Source organism: Centrocercus urophasianus, unplaced genomic scaffold (assembly GCF_019232065.1).
Source record: "Centrocercus urophasianus isolate 14NV4802_14NV808 unplaced genomic scaffold, USGS_Curo_1.0 seq_10, whole genome shotgun sequence".
Taxonomy (NCBI): domain Eukaryota; kingdom Metazoa; phylum Chordata; class Aves; order Galliformes; family Phasianidae; genus Centrocercus; species Centrocercus urophasianus.
The window spans coordinates 45,195,456-45,214,501 of record NW_024884142.1 but is presented as its reverse complement, the minus strand read 5'-3'; the positions used below and the strand labels follow the sequence as shown (position 1 = coordinate 45,214,501).

At 40.4% G+C, this 19,046-nt stretch overlaps 1 protein-coding gene across 1 annotated transcript in view; it reads right to left on the bottom strand.

The window, feature by feature from the left end:
- Positions 1 to 820: 820 nt before the first annotated feature.
- RSPO3 (R-spondin 3) overlaps positions 821 to 19,046 on the bottom strand; it is a 59,288-nt gene continuing 41,062 nt past the window's right edge. Inside the window, exon 5 of the mRNA XM_042826971.1 lies at positions 821 to 1,882. Coding sequence (XP_042682905.1) covers positions 1,689 to 1,882 — 194 coding nt within the window. The 3' untranslated portion in view covers positions 821 to 1,688. The remainder of the gene's footprint in view (positions 1,883 to 19,046) is intronic.

The following is a 19,046-nucleotide window of genomic DNA, read 5'->3' as shown; positions in this document are numbered from 1 at the left end:
CCCACTTTTCTCTTATTCTTACAGACATCATTGTATGTTGTGCATTGTCAACCTTTAGATTCAGCCAGCAAATATATAACATGAAAACAGTCTGGGTCTAGTCACACAAAGTTTTGACTAGTTCTCATGAAAGATACAGCCAAGCTGTGAGAGCCTTCAACAACCTTGTTATCAAAATACTACATCTACACGTGTATATTTAAGAGACAAAGTTCTTATAAAGCAAAATGTAAGAAACAATACTGCATCACTGGTTGAACAATTAGTATCTCCCTCCAAAAGTCACTGAAGAGTCATTGATTGAGTCTTTTTTGAAGTCCAAAATAGACTGTATAGTCAGAATCATTAGAGAACTGGCAAGGAAGGCTTGCCTGCTGCATTTTCTAGACCACAGGGCACACTAGGCAAGCTATTACTCCTGTGAAAACTACCCTTGGGAAAAGCATGGTAACTAAGTAAATGTGATCAGTTGGCCCCTCAGTGTTTTTCTGTAAAGAGTAAATCCATTTCTAAGCAGAGAGACAGCATGTAGCGCAGCCTGTACCTTGTTTGAGTGTCACCCTAGCAGGAACATTACCATGGGGTTTTGCTTGCTCCGTGAGCAATGAACATTTTCACTTCTTCTGTGTCAGACAGAAGAACTGGGAAAAGAATTTAAGCAAAATTAGACAAAAGTTGGCAAATTCTATTCATCAATATGCTTGAAGTTGTGATTATACTGTGCACATTGCGGCTGAAGTTTTCTTTTTCTCTCTGTGAAGCTTCTAAATTTTCCCCTCCCCCAGCAGAAAAGGAGACAGCATCACTGTGAGAAACACAGTTACGTGGTCTATTTCTCTGTTTTTTATTAACTCAACATTGTCTCCTACAAATACGATTTGTCATTCACCAGAAGATTTGAAATGTAGACTTAAGTTACACATAGGTATAAAAAGCATAAAACAGCACACACTGTACCACTGTTTAGACCAGAAAACATTCTGTTGTCCCACAGATAAGAGTGCTATTCAAGCTCAGCACCATCATTTTCTGCCTCAGGGATTCAGTCTTCAAAGCTGCAGACATTTCTGCTTCTCTTCCCTCAGCTTTTGAAGCTCTGCAGGCTTTCCCCTGTGGTCTCTCATCCACATTTGGAGCGCGGACCAGGGAACCACAGGCAATACCACTCTGCTCCACCAGAGGTTATAAAACCCTTGGTTCCTCCTGGCTCTTCAGAAATCAGAAGTGTTTTCCTCCTTCTCATAATAGTTATGTACAATATATGAAGGGATACGATTTGCATCTTTGATTTAGACATATCTCTTGCCTCATACTTAAACAATAACTTGAAAAATATTTTACAAAGAAAAAGAACATTGTTCATCTGAATGTCGTTCATTATTATATTGCTATATTTTATACCCTATTATTAATATATACAAAATTTCTTAATTGCCTTTTACAGATGCATGGAAGCATATAATATAACAGTTCTAAAGTATCCCATTATTAGACTTTTTCTTGGCTCATCTCAATCTCTTTAATAAACTATGTTTGCTTGGAGAATATAGGAAGTATTTGGAATGTTGTTTAAAGTTTAATAGTAACTGGTAGCATTGTCCATTTGCGGCCTGAACGGTTGGAACACCTATCAGGGCGATCTGGTAGAGATAGCAGCATCATAAGACTTAAACAATCATGGAAGGCTGTTAATGTGCAGTGTCGACAGGTGCCAGGTTCTGTTCTTTACTGGGGGCTTTTCGTTTCTTCGGCTGCGTTTTGTTGTTGTTTTCCCTCTGCTCTCGGTTTTGTCTTCGGGCTGCTCGCCCTTTGCTTTCCTGTTTTGACTCCTTACTTTCGTCTTTGTTGGACTTTTTTCTTTTTTCCTCCCTATTTTTATTTCCTGAAATAAAAATGATGACACATTAGAAGACTTGCTCAGGCTGCAATTTCTAACTCCCCTGCTTTGCCACAGCCTGTAAAACTTGCCCTGGATTAGCACCTCCCATTAGGAGCTGGACACTAGTACCAGTGTCTGGGAGTGTCCAACTCTTCATCAACCTACTAAATTAGTACACTGGATTAGTACCTCCCATCACTCTGGCTCTAAACAAAGAGCTGAAAGTTCCCTGGAGACAATCAGTGTTTTAGAACCAATATAAATGTACTTCTCTCTCCCCCAGCCAGGGGCACAGCTCCATGTACTCCACCAAAACACAAATGGGAACTTCTGTGGGCTTTCTTACTGAGAGACTGGCGAGGTGCTGGAATGGATTGCCCAGAAAGATTGTAGATGTCTTATTCCTGGAGGTGTTTAAGGCCAAGTTGGATGGGACCCTGGGCAGTCTTACTTGGTACTTGATATAGCAGCTGACAACCCTGCCTGTGGCAAGCTGGAACTTGATCCCTTAGTCCCTTCCAACCCAAGCCATTCTATGATTCATTCTATGCTTCTAAGCCAGGTAACACTAGCTATTGACTGATATAACTTTATAGACCTCATAAACTACAGTACTACTCCAAATAATCTATCATTTTATTCTATGTCAAAAACACTTCTTGTTTTTAAATATCAGCAGATATAACCCAGATTTCCCACAGATACTGGGGAAGTTACAAAAACTTGACAGTAGTTCTTGTGGTTGAGAATGCTGAATACTCAGAACTTTGCCAATGCTGAATATTGAGAACTATTCCCATCCCAAAATCAGAGCTGGGATTTTTTGGCACTCCTGCGGTCTCTGCAGGAGTAAGACACAGTGGGGAAGTAGGTGCAGTATAGTGGCTTCGCTGAAAACTGATGACCATCCAAGGTCAGGCAGAGTAGAGGCACTCAATCAATCCAAGATAGGTTGGAAAAAGGGAAAGAGGTTCAGAGGTGATGAAGAAAAGGCAGAAAGCAAGGAGCAAGGCTAAGATGTGAGGATATGCTGTATCCTCTTCTTACTGTGTAGCTATACAGTCTAATTTTACAGCTTCCTGACCAATACTGAGATAGGAGAGCATGGGAAATTCTATTTCACACTTATTGAGTCAAGTACAGACAAACATCTGAATTGTTCATGTTGCTTTATATGCAAAATGGCCCCTCAGTTTTTTAGTAACTAATCAGAGATGATCCCACATACATGCAGAATCCCTCTCTGAATTTGACAATGCCACCTAAGATATGACGGAGCGAGCATGGCAGACCTGCGGAATGGGTGTGCCAGGCTCAGGGAGTGCTAACCACATCTGGGAGAGTTCCAGTCAGAATGAGCGTGCATCATACCCAGCTGTAACACTGTCTCTTAATAATGCATAAATTACAGTATGGCATTTCATTCCAGTGGTTTGTAAATATAGCTGGCCCAAGTTGAAATGTTTTTTTGAATGGAAACTGTCCAGCCATTCAGCGTTTAACATTGTTCATTAAGTGACTGGCCAAAGCAGCTTCAGCTGTGATTTCTTAGCCACAATTTAAGCATGTTGGAAAAATATTTAATGGCTTCCCTTTCTGTCATGGATCAAAATGTATGTATTTTTATATACATATGTGAATATACTAAGAATACACATGGCTACATATCTGCAAGTTCCGAGGAAGACTTAACATGAAGCTAAACTCATCTAGGCATGATTTCACTGTTTCTGTTTTAATCATACTGATATTTTATTATATAAAATGAGGAAAATTTATTTATTTAAAGTATTTAAAGTGATACTTCTGCTCAGAGTCAGCTGTGCAATTAAATTTTTTTTATTATTATTTTTTTATTTTTATTTTTTTGCGTGGTTTTATACCAACATCTCCATATTGTTGCTGTTTGTGAATGCAACTGTCTTCTAGATCTGATCTGTTCTGGTAATGCAATAAAGCACTGAAAGGTCACCTTTGCCCAAACTGGTTGTTTAGCTCCTTTCACTAGTATTTTTAGAAGTGGGAGTTTTCATGACAGTATAATATTACTTCATTTTATCCTGCTCAGTTTGGACCCAAAGGAAGATTCTACAAGCAGTTTAATTTTGTTATGCCATCTGCTGGCACTGGGGTGTAGCTAGAGACAAATTCCTGTATGCATCTCTCTCCTTGCTCACATACATGTTATCTTCTTCCCAGAAATTTGTTCCTGATCCTTTGCTACAGCACACTGAACTGGACTCCTGAAATGGTAGAGATTGCTAGGAAATCTGGGCATTAGGCTAAATGAAAAGTGCAAAAATGATACGGGCTACTCAATTTACAAGTTTGTCCACATAATTCTTTGCATTTGGTGAAGTCAAGGCAAAGGCAGGAATAAAGCTGAAACTCACCAATGAAACAGGCGCGATGCAAGAACATAAACTAGGCAAAAAATATTCTGGGGAAAAGTCACAGCCTCCCCGTGAGGGAGCTGTAGGGCCGGAGGCGGCCGCGAGGGGGCGCTGTGGTGCCGCTCACGGCGCCTCCGCCGGCGGACTCGGAAGCCGGGCTCGGGCCGGTCCTACTCACCCTACGGGTGCCTGAGGAAGTCAGCAAGCCCTTTCCCTACCGCCTCTTTTATTTGCCATTGGAACGCCTTTTTTTTTTTCTTTTTTTTTTTTTTTTAATAATTTACGCTGTGTATGCGATGCTTTTTTTTTTTTTTTTTCTTTTTTCTTTTCAGTATGCCAGGAAGAGGATGTAAAAAAAGGCACTGCGTTGGAATTATTGCCATTTCCCGTGGGTTACGGAATTCTTTCATAGTGATGCACTGACACTACATCATTTCTTTCTTTTTATGCATTCCATAAGCCCTTCTGAAACATAATTAAAAAAAAAAAAAAAAAAAGAAAAAAAAAGAAAAGAGGACAAGTCTATTGAAATAGGAGGTAGTCAAACACTTCCAAGCAAATGTTTTGCTCATGAAAAAGTGAATTCATGAGAGTCAAATAGCTCCGTGAAACAACTGGCATAAAAACAGCTCTTCTTTCAAACGGAAACTTTACATTGCCAACTGTACCGAAGTAAATAGTCAGTTCTGTCAGTTTTCTTGTAGATAGGAGATGCTTTGCTATTTCTAATAGTGACAGCTTTGTATATTGAAATAAGCCTACAGACATGCTGTAAGGCTGAGAAGTGCAGTAGTTCAAATTAAGTGCAGATGGTGAAATTAATTCAGAGAATGATATAATTACATGTCAAATCAGTTTAAAGGTGCTCACTTCTTGTTAATCTAATTTATAGCCTACAGTCTCAGAAATCTGCCCATCTGCATGTATATACTCCATGCTGGAATACATCTATAAATGTGCAAACTAGGCTGTTTCAGAGAAGTCCTTGCATTGTCACACCAAATGTGGAGTTTCCACTGGATCTATAGCTTTATCTTATGGTGCAAAAAGAGCAAGAGTTGATCATGGGTTAGGAAAACTCGGGATTTAGAAGATACTAAATCATTGCAGCTGATTGCTGATGTGCAGGTTCCAGATTTTGTCTTCTTTAGTCTTATGCTTAGTCTTACCCTATTATATTTTGTTGCAATTACCACAGGGAACTCAGAGCACTGTATTTGTTCACTTCTCCTTTCCGTAGACAGAAAAACCCCAAACCACCATAGGAATAAGTGCAAGTTGATTGTGCAAACTGCGTTGCTCCAGTGGGAGTTGTCATAGAAGAGGTGTCATGGAAATCCCAGAGGGGTGAGGATGTTATCCACTGGGGATGATTGTATTTCTTTGGGATACATCACTCCTATGAAGAAATTCATCCTGGGAGAGCAGAATGGGCAAGACAAGAAACAGAACTGTGTCTGCTAGGATTGCAGGCACATACGTAATGAGCTCCTGTCTGGAAGGGTTCTGGTACTTCCACTGTGCCTGTCACCACGGACCACAAATCCTCCCCACTACACTGTAATCAGCTGAAGAGCTATAATAAGAGACCACAGGCCACAGCTGCAACGTGCCACAATGTTCTTTCACACTCCTCACAGCCTCAGCTGACCCCTCAGTGCTCCCGTGTAGAGGCAAAATGTGAGGACTAAGTGCCCCCACTTCATGACCACACTCCATCCCAACTATTCTCATCTTTCTCAGAGACATTTGTTAGCCTTGTTAGGGTTGTTACCCCTTCCTTACTGCTCTACCTGGACAACAACAACATGACAACCTGGAAGAAGTTGTGCCAAGTGAAGATACCAGTAAGAGGAGCATTCACCAGGCTCTTACATCACTTTGCACAGCTCTGTAATCCAGTCATGTCATATTTTGTGTCAGTAATCCAGTCATGTCATATTTTGCAAATGGATCACTCTCATTTGCATGAAAAGTGACATATTTTTTTCTGGAACACAAACCATGGCATGTACTCACACTATTTGCTGAGATAACAAGCCTCCAAAGCCACAACTGCCCAGTGAGGCAGAGGACATTGTCCTTTCATTCACAAGCCATTAGTGACTGATTCATCTGGTAAGACTCTATGAAGTTTAAACAACATAACTTTCTTATCAGTGATCATTTCTTTCCTAGTTATGTTGGCCCACTTTTATAGTTACCAGATCTGAAGACGAACAGAATAGTGAGGGTCACCTGTGTCAGAAATACCTACTTACTACCAGGCTCAGTGTATTTCATCTCCTTAGTTGTTCCTCTTGAAGATGAAACAATTGCTGAAGCAAAGTTGAGTAAAAAATTAATAGGAGCTAAGGTTCAAAGGCATTTAAGAAGCAATTCATTTGGCCATATATACATTATCCTGCTGCTGAGCTGTATAAGAGCAGCCTACCGGACCTTCACATACCATTCCAGATAGCTACAGATCTTAGATACATCAAGATACCTCAAATGATATTGACATGGTTGAACAGCTGCACAAGTGGACTTGTGGCTAACTTATTTCCTTGTCTCCTCTAGAAAATAGAAATACTTCTCTAGTTGCAGATGGGAGGTGACATTAGAGCCTGAAACCTACAATAGTCTTTCAGGAGATTTAGGGTCCTTGATCTTCACTAAATCTGAAAATAAGATCTGGACCACTAAACTGCATTCACTTGAAAAATATTCTTACTAAACTCATGTGTACTTGTGGGTCCTTACAAGGAAAGGACAACACTGAGTTGGGCATGTTAGTAGGAATGAGAACATTGTGACTAAATATAGGAATAGGTCAGACCTGTTCGACACCAATTTCAAAAAGCAAGCAGACAGGAAAAGAAGGATTCTGAGCATGTGAATGATGCCGAGGCAGAAGATATCAGAATTTGTTGCTGTAACAGTTGAAGAGTGAATTATATCCCATTTAGGTATATGGGAAGTAGTTTCTTTCTTGGGATGCTTGAGAAATGACACTGCTGCACTCACAAGCTCACAAGCAAGGCTTATGGAAAGTCCCTCACATAACTGGCTCCTGACAACTTCTTAGCAACAGAAATGGGTTGGAGCTCTTTCTTGTGCTGTAGAAAAGACATTGCCAGTGCCTGAAAATCCAAGAATATCCTCCAGTTGAAAAAGCAACCAGAGGAGGAAGATTTCTGTAATGAGTTCTGTTTGCTGTTTATGGAAGCACTTATTGCAGTCTGTTCAAAACAGAGCCTGTAGGCATCTATTTCCTTTGCACTTGCCTGTTGGGACTCAGGGAATTTGTTAGCAGCCTTGTTTTAATCAACACTAATGTTGTGCTAACAACAGCAATTTTATAATTACATAGCAGTTTTCATCTTATAAGATCCCACAGCTTATAAAAGTTCAACAGTGTTTCCAAAGAAGGAAAACTCGTGGCTATTTAGTTGAGCAAAAAACACTCCAGTTGTTCAGGATGAGAAGTGACCTACACCATGCTGGTATTTAGGAATGCAGTGTTCTCCCTCCGACCTTCATGCTGAGCTGGCATTGAGATTTTTGAGAGTTACTTCTGAATGGAATTAAGTTTTCACAGCTCTTTAAAATTTACAAAATGGTAGATGAGTGTCCAAATTCTCTGTGTAATTCTCTTTCAAGACTAATGCAATCAGATGACAATGGAAAGGCTGCAGATAGTTGTGATTGGTACCAGAAAACCCTACCCTATTGTAGCTGTAGGATACTGAAAGAGATCTATAGTAGCTTGTATTCCTTAAAGATACCAACAAGCCATGCCCTCCTACTAGCCCACATTGAAGTAATAAATATAGTCCTTTTTAGAGACTTACTTCAGCTGGTGAAGGCTTTTGAGCAAACCAGAAATATAAATGTGATGCTGCATTATGTCAGAGTCGCATGTTTAGTCTGCCTCTCTAGAAATAATCAAGAAAAGTTATACATGATAAGAGACAGATGCTTGTGCCTCAGCAGACATTTGAACTCTTTCTAGTACAATAGTAAAAAGGAGAAAATATCCAAATAATTATACTTATTATATTTATACTGAATTCTTCAGTATTCAAATTTCTACTTGGAGTTTTTTGAAGAGAGGGATAAACAAGAGAGGCGTTTTTCTTTGGCTTTCCGTAAACCATTTGCATTAATGTAACCTGTTAGTTCAGGAGACAGTCATATTATCCAATATTTGGACGCATCCATACACAGTCAATGCAGAATGCTTTTTTCCCTACATGAACACACTGGGCTCTGCTAGTGATCCCAAAGTGGATTTGCTAATACTGTTTCTAACACCAGGACCTGCCTCACTCAGTACTGGACCTTCATTCAGTGTCATCATTGTGTGTATGCGTTCAAACACAAACGTGTGTGAACAATACATGTCTTAAGAGATATAAAAACGTAACTCCATCACTTTGAAGGTTGGGTAAAGCACAACAGTGCCAGGTAGGTAGACCTCAAAGGGCAGTTTTCCTTCTCAAGGCTGGTGGCTTTCCATCACCTGTCCTGTGCCAGGTGTCGTTTTGGAGCAGTATCTGAGGGCAGTTCTTTAATTATCCAACATCCCAGGAAGGTGAAAGAAGATGGAGAGTCAACAGGATGTAACACTGGCCCTGCTTTGCATGGTTCACTTGTTCCGTCTCCTCCCTACTCCATTTGTTTGCTTTCCCACCTGTGGTGATGCCTGTGCTGACAGGTGGATGGGAACCTGTGCACACTTCGCAGTAATCCTGGCCAGCATGACTGATTGATCAGCCAGTGGAGCAGTAGCTCACATACACATGAGAGGCAGCTCCTGATGGATCCACTCAGCACAATCATCAGCCCAGAGCCAGGATGCCATTATTCGAATATGCCAGAGGCTTGGTTTTGACTCTGTTGTACTTGCTTAAACACACTAAGGTCACCAAGGTTGTTTTCTGGTATAAATGAACAAATAATTTGCTTTCAAGGGTTCTTTTCACAAGCAAGGCGTTGAAAAATGACCATTTCTTTTTGTTTCATGTCTCCAGTGTCTGTGTACTATTTCTGTTGGCCAGAACATTGATCTTCCCCTCTCTAGGAAGTGCCAGTATTTCCAAACACATTTTCATCCCAATTAAAATGGCAGGTCATGTTTCTAAATTTCACTCAAATCAGCAAATCCAAAAGTCCCCTTTCAACAACAGTGACGTGATATTTCACTTTGGCCATTTCCACTTGGTTCTATGAGGTTTTCTCACCTACTCGAAGAATGGCATTTCAGCAAGCAAAAAGCAGCTTGAGGAGAAGGGGATTGGAAACAACAAGATTCCTGAGCTGCCTCTGAAAAAGGCTCAGGAAATTTTTTTTGATAAAGGGATTCAGAATTGAGGTCTATGAAGCTTGAAGAGCTCAGATGACCAAGATGCTCTCATCAAAGGGATCTCAAGTTCTCAGGCTCTTGAGTCCTTGTCAGCCTGTCAGGTGGACTGCCAAGGGCCAGCCCAGCAGACAAGCTGGGAGAATACTGGGCAGAAACCTAACACAAAAGCAAAGTTGTTTCAGAACCTGCCTGCTTTCTCCTGGGTCCTCACTGAAATCAATATTTTTCTGGGAAATATGATGAGTTCCACAATTTGGCATTTTCCATTCCTTTGGAAAATTCAAGTGCATTAAAAACAAAACTCAGAGATTTCTGCGGGGGTCATGGAGGACATGCATGAAAAAAAAAACAAAACTGAATGCAGTTATTTTAATATTTCCCGTAAATCCTCAGTTTGAAACGTGTCACAGATAGAAGAAATTGTCCATGTAAATTTTATCCAGTCTCTCTAGTCTTTTCTTGTTTTTTCCAAGAATGTGATAAGTTTATTCTTTTTAAATCCTTCTGAGAATGAATGCTGGATCTAAAGCTGTTTGTAGTAACACAGGCTTTGCACACTGAAGTTAGCAGCCGGTTTTATGAGTAGCTTCAAGTGGAATGTGAAGAATGAGTATTGCATGTGATGATGCATCACTGGACTTCATTTTATTTAGTATACTTTATAAACTGACCACCATCCCATTTAGATGGGGAACAAATGAGGTTAGATAGCTCAAAGGTTAGAGGAGATGAAGCCCCCAGTGGGAAGAGAAAGCAGCCTCTCATGGCACAGAGCACCAGGCTGTGCTAAGGAATGTCTGCAACCCTTAGCCACCTCCCCAGGAGATCTGCTCCAAGTTCCTGCCAGCAGGAGATAATGGCAGCCCAGCAGAACTTGCTGCAAGCATGTGTTATTTTTTCTCTTTTGTGCTCGGGGGATGAATTAGGAGTGCTACAGCACTGCTGGTAAAATTGTAATAATCTTAGGCATTGCACTTCTGAGTGTGCCCGTGGGGTGTATGCAGCCTGTAAATAGGGCCAGTTATAAGAGCCATATTGCAGGGCTGCAAAAAGGTTCTAGGGAACCAGAAGTGAAAGCAGCACTAGTGACATTTCTTCAGTAGGATGTATGGCAAGAAGTCAGGACCTTCTCTGGACTCTGAAAACAGAGACTGTGGGGACCAGCAAAGGTCTCTCTTTCTAACCATCTCTTGCCTCCATCTGAGGAAGATCTTATACACAAATCAACTATTATGCTCATGCCTGTCTTTAAAACCAATCAGTTAAACACTTTCCTGCCTCTTTTAAGAGTTTTCAGATTAGTGAAAAATGAAATAATTCACTGTTTCTAATATCTGACTGTCTCCTCCTTTTGCTATAAACTCCTTAAGCACTCTTCTTATAATACTGAAGACCAACTCTGTAGCCACTGAAATAAAAAATATTTTGCAAGGCTCTGGTATGGCACATTCTGAAACACTTTATAGACTGTCACACAGATGTGTAGCATTCTCAGGGGCAAGGAAACAGTAAACATACAGTACAGTAAGATATTAATGAAGTAGAACACGCTGCACAAAGAATCCAGAGCTCCCACTCCAACCTTAGCCATAAATTCTCAAAAATTACTTACAGCTTTTCATGTACTTTTGAAAATGTTACCCAGGATTCTCGTATGTCACAGGAAGTTATTTTTTGTACTCTGAAAGAGTACATTGCTTTCAGCTAGAAAACAGAAGTTCCATCAACTTTAAACCTGAATAAGCCCTACAGTATTCAGAGGGATTCACAGAGATTCTTCCATCTCCATATTGCATCTTCCACAATGTCAGATTTAAACTTCAGTAATTCATCCATTATAGCTTTAGTTTGTTTTAAAAACACTGGGGAAAAAAAAATCTAACAAATAAAATAGGCTGTGGCTGGGATTGCGATTCTTCATCTTCCTGGTGGACTTTTATCTATATAATGGAGTCTTTATGACATCCTCATGTTCCACAACTATAGAACGAAGATAATGGTTCCTTAATTATGTTTAATGCTTTGACAGCTACAGATGAAAGCCATTACTAGTGCAAGTTAAAGCCAATGAAATGGATGAAAAGACTCCTCCTTACTTTTACAGCTAACGTTTTAAGGAACTGAACAACAGGCTTCAGTCAATCAGAGAGCTCGGGTCCTTTATGGAGTATTGTTTCCTTGCTCATGCTTAAAGGTAGCAGGGTTCAGATCACCTACTGGCATTCCCTCCCACCACCCACATCCACATGAGAAATAAAGTCAGTTCCTCTGCATTTAAACAAAAAAATCCTTCTGGTTTAGCAATGCACATTTCTACTTAAGCAATAAACATCTGTCGTCTGCCATTCATTAATATTAATTATAAATGGTCACTAGCTCATGGAATCCAAGTCCACCAGCTGAGATTTTTCCAACTGTGACCTTGCAAGAGTTTGTATAAAAAGTGTTCAGAAGGGTCCTTCGAAGCCTGAAGCCAACAGTAAGTGCAGTTTGCAAAGTATAGCATTTATATCATGCACTTAGAACAAGAGCAGTCAGAAAGGGATATGGAAAGTGGGGGAGGGAGAAAAGGAGAGAATACAGGGGCTAAAACAGGGCTCCTTTAAACACTTAAGTGTTTCAGACCTTTCTGTAGGCTAATGACAGGGAGAGGCATCGTTCATAATGAGACTGGGCCATGCACTAAACATTACTGTAAATGAAAGGTTGCGTGAATTAAAGGTTGTTCATCTCATGTTTCAGGAATGTAGTTGTGTTTCATGTCTCAAGTCTGTTTTCCTTTTAAACGGAGTTCTTCAGATGACAAATGAGAGAGGGAATTTCAGAAAGCAAATGAGCAGAAGTAAATACATGTTTAAGAACAAAGCAGAGACATAACGGTAGTTGTAAATCTTTACGCTGGGGCTACTGTTTGCTATAGGTATTGGGGAGGATTAGATTAGATTCAAAATTCAAAAAATTTCATCACTGGGTCATTTTGCTTGTAAACCCCAGAAAAATCCCCAGAGTTAATAATTACATACTAGCCTGCAGATGTTTAGCTTGTGGACCCCTGGTTAATTCTTTTTACAGCCATTTTTTGTTTCAAGGAACTAAATATTGAAAATTTTGGAAATGGTTTCCTTTTTTTTTTCATTAAAAACATGGCCACCAAAATTTTGCATGACAAATGACTGATGTATGACTGATGTCTTTCTTTCTTCTCATTAATTTCTTACCACTTAAAAATTACTTTAACAAACACAAGTGAAAAATATTTGTTTGCATCTGTCCTTAGAATTAACTTCTTTTTTTTTTTTAAACTAAATACAGCAATATTCCCCTGATGAACCACATCTTTGTCTACTATCAAATTTTGTATAGGTTCATTGACAGAGTGGTGGTAGCTTTCATCTCTAGTGAATTAGTGTGACAAGAGAGTGGTGAGGTGCTGGAACAGGCCGCCCAGAGAAGCTGTGGATGCTATATCCCTGGAGGTATTCAAGGCCAGGTTGGATGGGCCCCTGGACAGCCTGCTGTAGTATTAGATATGGAGGTTAGCAGCCTTGCCTGTGGCAGGGGGGTTGGAGTTTGGTGATCATTGAGGTCCATTCCAACCCAAGTCATTCCGTGATTCTATGATTCTAAGTCCACTGAGCTATATACACAGGAATAGTTGGTGAGTGCAAATAGGAGCATGGCAGCATGGCAGGCATACCACCAGGAGAGGATACCTAAATTAAACAAAATGGAAGAAAATTTGTTTCAATGTCCTCATTCAGGCCCAAATGAAAATCTGAGCTTGGTAAAGACAGAAGGACACTTTATATTGAATGTGTCAATAGACAGCAATACTTGAAATAGTGCTGTGCAAATGTGCAGTATGTCTTCTGTCTGTGGAAGTCTTACAGAAGGCAATAGGCATGAAAAAAATTTATGGAAATGTTGTGGTAATTTTAGAAATGTAGGGAAGCTTATCAAAGCATTATCTAGTTCTTTACTGGACTCTGTGGCTGGACTGCTATACTTAGACTGTTTCTGATGGATGTTTGTCTAACCTCCTTAAAAATCTTCCATGATGGAGATTCCCACAACCTCTTTCCTGATCTTTACAGTCTCTGATAACAACACTGGATGTTATCTCATTGGGAACAATACAAAGCTCCTTTGGCTCTTTATAATGAAAAGCTATGGCAGCAGATGTTTTCTTTGTCAGAGTTAAGGGGCTGGAGGAGAGCTGGGAAGTGGCAGCCTAAAGGCTACAACAGGTGTCAGAGCTAGGAGGGAGCATGTGCTGAGAGAGACGAGGAGGCTGGAGATGCAGAGACCTGGGTGGGGAAAAGCAAACAGAGCTGCTTGGGTGGGAAGAACAGGCAAATACTCAGTAAGATGAGGAGAAGCAGCAGCCAAAAAAGTGCTTGTTTTCACTTTGTTACAAAGGAATGTTGAAAAATCTTTTCTCTACAGCTAGATCCAAAGTACCCTGAAGTCAATGGGATTTCGATGGGTCTTGGACAATGCCCCTTAAAAGAATTAGGCAGCTAAAACAGTAGTGAATGAGTGCCATTAGTCTCACAATTTGCTGTGCTATAACAGTATTGCTATACATGGAAGTGTTCCACAGCTCAGGATTTAGATGATTTTACAGTGCTCTCTGTGTCACCATTAAAACTTGAAACATCCACTGCCAGATTTACTCTGTAGATCACATACACCAAATATTTTGCATTCTTGGACTAAATCTGATGGATGTACTAGATCTGATGGATTTGTAAGAACTAATGCTTTCTTGCATTTGTTCTTCTTTCCAGGTCATACAGGCAAAAATGGAGTTGTAGATCCCAGATGACAAGGGCCAAGTGGGCTGTGCTATCAGTAGCCACTTCTCTTCATCTTTACTCTATGGTAATGTTGCCCAAGGACAAGAAAACAGCTTGCTCTGGTCTGCTGGGGAGTAGAGAACAGAAAGTTATCAAGATATGTGGCCATGACGCACAGCCTGCAAGAGGCTGATTTCCTCTTCCAACTATGACAAATAAATCCCACTGCTCCTTACAGTGCTAGAAGTTAGGGCAAGGCTTTGGAAGTACTAGCTGTGAGAAGTGGAGAAAAGGGATAAATGAGGACATGCAGGCAGACTAAGGAAATGATGTAGGGTAAGAGAAAAAAATATTCTGTTCTTTTGCATGTGATCTCTGCCCTGCAGCTGGGAGAATACAGTAGGCATGGTTTCCTATTTTCGTCTCCATGGAACACAGTAAAGTGATGCCACCAGATACGAAGGTGCTGTGGATTAGTACAGTACAGCTGTGCAACAAAGGAAGGCCCTTTTGTGTCTGCACTGCATGACTGCTAGTTTGGTTTCAGTCTCTTACCTGCACCAGCTCCCTTTCTCTCCCCACCAGCCAAAGCAGGAGAATAGTCCCAAATAGTCTGGATGCAAACCAAAAGATGCTCCTTGGTCTTGTAGTCAAGGAGAGTGCATCTTTGCATGCTTTTCCTTAGCAGTACAGTCACAGCTATGGACTTCACCTTCCCAGATAATTCTATTCAAGAGGGAAGATACTAGAAAGATGTTTAAAATTTGGTGCTGAATGGATGGGCACTTTGGAAGGGTGGAGGGAGAGGTATTAGTGATGTTGTGTTTTTCTACAGAGCTCAGACATCTAAAGGATGTTTGCAAGCCACTTCTGGAGCACAGGGAACCTCCAGAAGGGAAGACTGGAAAGGGAAAAAGAGATGATTTCTATCCCTTATTTGGTTTAGTGATCTAGGGAGAAGTGCTCCCGCATCATCTACATTTTATTATAAGAATGAAGTCAGCTTTTTTTATGGATTCACTTACTGCACAGGAAGAGCTGACCATCCACTTCATTCTCTGCTTTGAGATGACTGTCACACTGTATAGCACTGTATGTGCAAAGACTTGCAGCAAATTTGTGTTGCCTGCTTGCACAATGTGTATGTCTGTCAGAACTAGGAGGTACGGCAAGAATTTGGTATTCACCGTAACACAAAGTAAGCACACTTGTAGCAAAATGCTACACTACTATTAATCCGTTTGGATTTTAAGGTCTTAGTTTGCAGTTACATAATATGACATTCAAAAATGCCTAACTTCAATTATATTTTGAAAGTGCTTCGACTAACTTTTAAAATGGGTTTTCCCTGCCTTTCCAGCCCTTGAATTCTTGAGCTGTACATACTTGCTTACTAGCTATTTTGGATTCACAAATCTCTCTGACTCATACTGATCCTCTTTCTCCCTTCTTAACCATTCTCTCCCGAGATCTCTTTTCTGAATGGTGACCATTTGTGCAGGCCAATGGTGGTGGTCAGCTTTGTGCTGTCCGTGTCCTGCCTTGCTCAAGGTATTTCCAGAAAGCCATTTCCCTTGATGTTGCAACTAAGGAATTCCCAGTCGCAACAGCCCTGGTGTAGGGGGCTGGAAATGTGTTAAAGTTAAAGAGTCAAAACCCCTGCGAGGAAAGGAAATGAGAGGTCCTCTTGGCAGAAACAAACAGAAAATAAACAATCGAACTCAATTCCTCAATTATAGTAAGTCAGGCTTGCAAAGGCCAGAGTTATGACCCACTGGCGTATGCAGAATGTAAACACAGGGATGCAGTAATTAGCTTTGTGTTCATCTTGAAGCTTCAGAAGTCCTGTGACCCACCATGGAGTAAGGTCATTAACCACAACCACACGAGTGACCTTCACACAGGACACCCCATCTCTCACAGTTAGTCTAGAGAACAGTGCACTTGTGATGTCTCTCTGGCTCACATGCGCCAATCCTTTTGTTTTAAATACCACCAAGCTATACAAAGGAGAGAAGATCTGACTTTCAGGATGAGCTGTGATTGAAATATCTTATTTTCCCGTGCAGTTATGCTTAAGAAGTTAGCAGGTAAGATCCACATCATTCACCCTGGACTGTCCTTAGCAGTCATTGTGAAAAGGGAGCTCCCTCTGGAGAAAAAAATCATTTTGCTCTTTTTAGAATCCACCTAATGGCACATGAATCCCCCTCCCCAAGAGCAGTATTCCAGTATCCCACCTTTGATATGATACATCAAGGATCTTCTTAGACATAGGCAACTAATTTTTAGCAGGCGCTCAGTGACGACTCCCATCTTGTCATGCCTTTTATGAATTCTCAGAAGGCAAAACCCTTGTTGTAAAAATCAAGTGCGCATCAACTTCAAATTGTCCAGTATGAAAAAAAAAATTCTACAAAATGAGTAAGCAACTACTCCAGAGTCCAGAATTTTCAGGAAGAAATTGATACTACTGCAGGAACAAACACATTGCTATGGCACATATTTATGTAAATGGGTACAAAGGGGTTTCTTTGTATTGTAGAGATTACAAAACCTTGATTTTATGGGACATGGTTCAAAACTCGTGCAAAGTGTGAAACTCTACTAATGGCTTCCTTCTCTACTCTACTTCCCTGTACATCTTAAAATTGTAATACAACTTACACGCTTTCTCTTATTTTAATAGAGGCTCTCTTTCTCTTTCTCTGTGCTGCCTGGGACACCTCATCTGGCCATTAATGAAACTGATGCACCTTGAAAAGACATTAAATGAAGATTTTGTTGCTATTGTTAGAGATACTAAAGGCGCCTTCTGTGTTCCTTTGTTACATGAATCCATGTGGCATCAGAGTGTTTACACTAGGGTGGATAACTCAGTGAGTTTAAGTTAACTGAATACAAATTAAGTAGTTTATTGTGTAATACCAGGGTTGCTCCAAAAGTAATGCCTCCTATGTTACTATGTTGGTCCATTACATCAGAAGCAGATGCTGGTGCTATGGCAGTAAAAGCTGAAACTTCCCACCAATATTCCATTACATTTTGTTGCTGTGTGACAGATGGCAGCAGAAGGGCAATCTGACAGAATGGTGTCTGTCCTGGAAATGTATATGAAGCAAAGGTGTGGAATTGAATTCCTCTGTGCAGAAAAAATGGCTGACATTTACTTATGCTTGCTGAATGTTTCTGGAGACCAAATGGTGGATGTGAACACAGCGAGGCAGTGGGTGATGTGTTTCAGCAGTGGCAACACTGACATTAAAGACAAGTCGTGTTTTGGATGGTCATGCACAGCTGTCAGACTATGAAATGAAGAATGTCTTTATCCACAGATTGTTGGTTTACAACAAGAAACTGCATACAGAGCTGAAGATCAGCAACTTTGTGTTGGAAATGATGGTGGCAATGCTGGAATATCATAAAGTTTGCACAAGGTGGACTCCTTGAATTCTCACACAAGAACGGAAAGAACAACATAAGCAAGTTTGTCAGGATCTATTGAATCAATATGAGGCTGATCCAGTTTCTTGAATCACATCACTACCATTTATGAGATGTGGTATCACCACCATAAGCTGGAGTCAAAATGACAGTACATGAAGTGACAACACATGAATTTCCCATTAAAGAAAAAGCTCAAGATGCAGCCCTAAGTGGGTAAAGTGATGAGCACTGTCTTTTAGGATAGGAAAGTAGTGATCCTTCCAGATTTCCTAGAAACTGGACAAACCATCAACTCCGACCACGGCATCGCAACACTGACTAAGTTGAAGACTTGAACTTTGAGTCAGACCAGAGAAGAAGAGAACCTTCCTCTTGCAACAATATAATGTCAGGCCCCAAGCCAGTTTGCTGTGGAGCAAATTGTCAGTCTTGGTTGGACTGTCTTATCATACCCACAGTATAGCCCAGATTTGGCTCCTTCTGAATTCCATCAGCTTGGACCAATGAAAGATGGACTGTGTGGGTAGCATTTTCCTAGCAATGACACCATCACAGCACCTGTGAAACATTGGGTCACCTCCACTGGTGCAGATTTTTACAAGTGCAGCGTGCAGGATTTTGTTCATGCTGCAAAAATGCATAGCCAATGGTGGTGATAATGCTGAAAATTAACTTTTTGTAGCTGTCATGGTTTTATGAGAGAATTTGATAATATTGATAATATTAAGATAATTTTTTCTATCAAGTAGTGTTATTGTGCTCTTTATATTGGTTGCAGTTATCATAGAAATTAATAGGAAGCATTATTGTCACTGTGACCTATCTATTAACCTTGTTAGAATAAAGTTACATTTTTTTCAGCTGAAGTAAAATCTTGACAAATGCCTTAGGGTTTTTAGCTAACAGGTGGTTTTGCATATTTAATGGATGCCTGATAGGACTCCTGCATACTACAGTCATCTGAAGACATGTACTCAAAACTCTAGCTTCTTCTCCCAGTAAAACTCAATTTACTAGACAGAGAAAGGAAAAAAAAAAAAAAAAAAGAGTTATACTGGATCACACCAGCTTTAATGGCATACTAGCAAGCAGATGGAAACAAAAAGCCATCTTCATTTGTCTTATCTTGTTCTGTGTAACTATTCCAGAAATATGCACTTGCCTCTCTGAGATAGCAG